A 5,000-nucleotide genomic window follows, 5' to 3' on the forward strand; every position below is an offset into this window, starting at 1 on the left:
ACTGTAGGTCACCACATCACAGCACCACACACATACACACACACACACACACACACACACACACACACACACACACACACACACACAGGTCCACACTGTAGGTCACCACATCACAGCACCACTCTGCTCATTAAACGCCTTGTCTCACTGACATGTGGTGTCAGTAACAGCAACATGAATTTAGGCCCTTTAACGGGTTTCCACACAAAACCAATAACAAAACCCCGGTAACATTACCAACCAATAACAAAGCACCAATAACAGTACCAACCAATAACAAAACACCAATAACAGTACCAACCAATAACAAAACACCAAGAATGCAGTGCAATCTGATTGATGGCAGTTCTGGGATGTCTGTGTGCTTTTGTGGGGACGTTTATTTGACACAGGTTTTAAACACAGTCTTTATGGCCTTAATGGCACTGCTAATATGAGCTCAATGTGCTAACTGAGCTAATCTCCGTCTGTTTGCCTTTGCCCAAACACACACACACACACACACACACACACACACACACACATACACACACACACATACACACACACACACATCACAACAGGACATTATCACCCAATCAGTCAATATGCTCCCACAAGTCACCACACTGCAAAAGCGTGCTACAACTCTCTAACAGCTCACACACACACACTCACACACACACAGACTCACACACACATATGTTTCTGTCTTCATTGCCCCACTGAAACCAGGTCTGTTCATGCAGCTATGCTCTGTTGTTATAATAAGGGTGCACCAGCCACCCGCAACAGGTAGTGTGTGTGTGTGTGTGTGTCAGTGAGTGTGTGTGTGTGTGTGGTTCAGTTTGTATATGTGTGTATGACAGTGAGTGTGTGTGTGTGTGTGTGTGTGTGCTTAAGTGTCTATGTGTGTGTATGTCAGTGAGTATGTGTGTGTGCTTCAGTGTGCGTATATGTGTCTATGTGAGTGTTGGGGGGGGGGGGTGGATGAGTGCTCCTGTCAGTGATGCTTCAATTGCCTTCTTTCTCAGAGCTTAGTCACACCACAGCCCTCTCAAGGGCCTCCAATTTATACTCCTTCATTATCTCTTAATCTTGCCCCCCCACCTCCCCCCTACCCTTTTAGACTCATTTCAGTTCACTTGTATATGACCACACACACACACACACACATTTTGCTTTCATTTAAACCGCCAGAATAAAGTGATCGATACCTGGCCTGGACGTTTTCCTGTCGTTGCGAATCTGCTTTGGATTAAAAGTCCATTTACTGCATCAGAGGGGGGAGTTTTGAAAGAGAAAGAGAAAGAGAGAGAGAGAGCGAGAGAGAGAGAGAGAGAGAGAGAGAGAGAGAGAGAGAGAGAGAGAGAAAAAAGAGTGGGAGGGAGGGAGGGAGAGAGAGGGAGGGAGAAAGAGAGAGGGAGGGAGAGAGAGAGAGAGAGGGAGAGAGAGGGAGAGAGAGAGAGAGGGGGGGAGAAAGAGAGAGGGAGAGAGAGAGAGAGAGAGAGAGACTAGAAAAGGGGGCAAGGGGGAGCGAAAAACTCCTCCTCGAGAGTGACATGGGAGGCCCTGGCATCGATCCCTTCATGAAATCTAATTACTGCTCCAAACCGGCCTTTTTGGGCTTCAGGACACCAAGTAGATTAATCAGCAGGAGCACTGGCGAGGAAGAGGAAGACAAGGAGGGAGAGGAGGAGGAGGAGCAGGAGGAGAAGAAGGAGGAGGAAGAAAAAGAGGAGGAGCAAGTGGAGGAGGAGTAAGAGGAGGAGGAAGAAAAAGAGGAGGAGCAAGTGGAGGAGGAGGAGTAGAAGAAGAAGAAGAAGGAGGAAGGAGGAGGAAGAAGAGCATGAGGGGAAGGAACAGGGCACGCTTGCCCATTAACACCAGCATGTCATAATCGCTGATGGTCGCCCAAGAGATGATGAGCAGGATGACATTTCTACTGGTCCCAGATCAGTGCCTCACAGCAGCGGGGCTGCTGCCGGCTTATTGGCATGCGTGTGGTCACCCGCACCTCTCATATATCATTAAGTCTCAACTTCAGGTGGTCAGACCTGTATCTCCCATCAAAACGCCCACCCCTCTGTCAGACACACACACACACACACACATACACACACACAAACACACACACTCTCTCTCTCTCACACACACCCTATTACAGAGATCTGAGCAGCTGTCTGACATTTTCCATTCTGCCTTATCAGTGCAGCGGCTGATGTCTGGAGCTGAGCTGCAAACAGCCTGCATGTAAAATGCTCAAATAAAGCAGGAAACCAATACACACACACACACACACACACACACACACACACACACACACACACACACACACACACACACACACACACACACACACACAGACAAGCAGGCAGGCATGCTGGTTGGCGTGGGCATGTTGTGTGCCGTATCACCTGCGGGCATCTCCCTCCCTTTGCTGCCCGGAAGGCCGATGTGCCAGCCTCGAGGCCGCAGTGGTGGCCTCCCGTCCTGGCAACGCACACTTTCAATCTGGCCTCATCAAGATGCCGCTGTCAGAGTCCGTGACAGTCCAACTCGGACAAAAACCCCACGGAATTAGAATGGACAGAAATACAATTTCTACCTCTGCAGAACTTCTTACTCTGTTGGGGACCTAGGTGTCGCTTATTGCTGTGGTCACCAGTCAATGTGATACCAGCATGAATGCACTGTATGCTAGTCATTTATTTAACGGTTGTGGTCGATCGAACGATCGAATATCGATGAAACCCTCTCACCGATGCCTCCAAGGGTTATTTGACTACCACAACTGTGTTTGATATGAAACCTAGCATCTCTGGCCTTTGGGATGTCCATCCAGGTCTTTCTCCCTCTACTTCAGTCATCTAGAGTCCAGGTGGCTGGCTCAAGAGCTTCACAGATCAGAAGACAGCCAAAAGAAGCACAGCGGCCTCCTCATAGGAAATTCGTTTTCATTAGTGAACAACATCGAGATGATGTTTTCAGTCAGGGCAAACGGCTTCTCTGTAGTTACTAGACCACAGAGAATCATTCTGTGGAGCCGCTGCTCGTTTGATCGCTTCACCTCCAGCTCCGGAGTGAAGATTGGTGTGAGCTCCAGCTCCGGAGTGAACATTGGTGTGAGCTGCCCTGAAGCAGCGGAGCTGAGAGAAAGGAAAAACGGGAAAAAGAAAACACCGGCAGCCCAAACCGAGGAGATGTTTCCTTTGTTTCTGCTGACAAGGGGATTTGCATACATCATCTGCAGGGTCCTCTGGGCTGCCAGAGTCAGATTGCTCTACGGAGACGCGGGTCATGCTGCCGTTCCTACACGCAGCTCAACATCCAGCAGATACAGCAGGTACCAGCTACACCCACACACACACCCACACACACACACACACACACACACACACACACACACACACCTATCTCTAAAACACAACCAAGCCAATTACAGATACTCCCTGCGTATGTGTGTGTTTATGCGTATGTGTGTGCGTTTGTGTGTGTGTGTGTGTGTGTGTGTGTCTGAGCATGTGTGTGTGAAAGAGCAGAAATAACTGTCTATCTTCCGTTCCCCTACACGGCCAGATATCAGCCTACACAAGTTGGGACTTAAAAATAAATGATGTGTGTTTTTGCATTCATGTTAAATGCATTTATGTGTTTATTCAGAAGATATATCTGAGCAGCTTGTTCACATAACTTACCGGGAAACTGGTAGCTATAGCTGGGGGCGAATCCAGTGTAGCCACGGCCATAGGTCGCCACAATGTTTGGGTAACCTGGGAGACGAAGAAAATGAACACACTTTCAGAGAGTACATCTCTTTTATTAAAAAAGCTGAGTAATTCACTAGACCAGGTCAATGGTAGAAGCAGGAGAACACAAATCCAGCTAAACGAGCACCGATGCAGAGACGAGGCTTCCCTTCCACGGTCCCTGCTTTCCTGGGCATGTGCACAAATAGAGCCCCTGGCTTTTATCTGGCCTGTCGCCTGCCTCCAGCTCACTGATCTACCTTATTAAAAACTATGCTAATGTTCTTCTTTTTATGGCTCGATGCGTCCGATTCACTTTAAAATCAATTATCCATCGGGCACACCCAGCCCTGCGCGGCGGCTTAAACATGTATTAATTTCAGCAAACATACACGCGGCGCCACGCAATAAAGATAAATGGCTCGATTAACAGCGGTAAACAAAGGGACTGGAGGGAGACTTTTAATGAGATTTGGCGTGTAAGAAACGTACAGTTCCTTTAAATAATGGGCTCGGATTTCTGTTGCTATCGTTTGTGTCTTGCCTTTTTTTTTTAAGCTAATGCAAATCATCCAAAGTTACGTCTCGCCACCCTGCATTTTCTAATTTTATTTAGATAAAGCGCTTCTTGGGATTGGTCCGTGGTTCATATTCTCACATGAACACTCAGGCTTCAGGAACAGTTATCTGTGGCAAAGCACTGATAAGTTCTGGAATGTTCACTCGAGTCTTTGGGGGTTCGACTTCATTTAACATCACAACGACATTGACTTCTTCACCTAGACAAACTTAGGGTATTTCTGCCGTTGTGTCAGTCTTTTCTTTTTTTTATTTCTCTGTCTCTCTAATCAACTGAAATATACTGTAATTCACATTAAATGAATGGCAGACATGTAATCTAGGCAACCAAACCAACTCTGGCATGTTGTGTTTTCATGTATAGGGAACTGTGTTTGTGTTTTTAGATCTAACGATTGTGTTTGTGTTTGCATTGTCAGGTGTGTTGGTGACTGTGTGTGTTTGTCTGTATGCATGCTTATATGTGTGTTGGTGACTGTGTGTGTTTGTCTGTATGCATGGTTGTGTGTGTGTATGCACCCGTGTTTATGTTGGTGCATATGGATGTAAATTCCCTGGTGTAGGGCAGCTCTCTGGTCCGTGTGTGTGTGTCTGTGTGTGTATGTGTGTGTGTGTGTGTGTGTGTGTGTGTCTGTCTGTCTGTCTGTCTCTGTGTGTGTGTGTGTGTGTGTGTGTGTGTGTGTGTGTGTGTGT

The 5,000-nt window shown here is 47.3% G+C and overlaps 1 protein-coding gene across 7 annotated transcripts in view; it reads right to left on the minus strand.

Moving 5' to 3' along the window:
• LOC105890435 (RNA-binding protein Musashi homolog 2) overlaps positions 1–5,000 on the minus strand; it is a 261,675-nt gene that overhangs the window by 41,279 nt on the left and 215,396 nt on the right. For all 7 annotated transcript variants that reach the window (XM_031572255.2, XM_031572254.2, XM_031572253.2 and 4 more), the window contains exon 10: positions 3,678–3,752. In XM_031572255.2, the coding sequence (XP_031428115.1) occupies positions 3,678–3,752 (75 nt within the window). The remainder of the gene's footprint in view (positions 1–3,677; positions 3,753–5,000) is intronic.

This window comes from Clupea harengus, chromosome 8 (genome assembly GCF_900700415.2).
Source record: "Clupea harengus chromosome 8, Ch_v2.0.2, whole genome shotgun sequence".
Lineage (NCBI taxonomy): Eukaryota > Metazoa > Chordata > Actinopteri > Clupeiformes > Clupeidae > Clupea > Clupea harengus.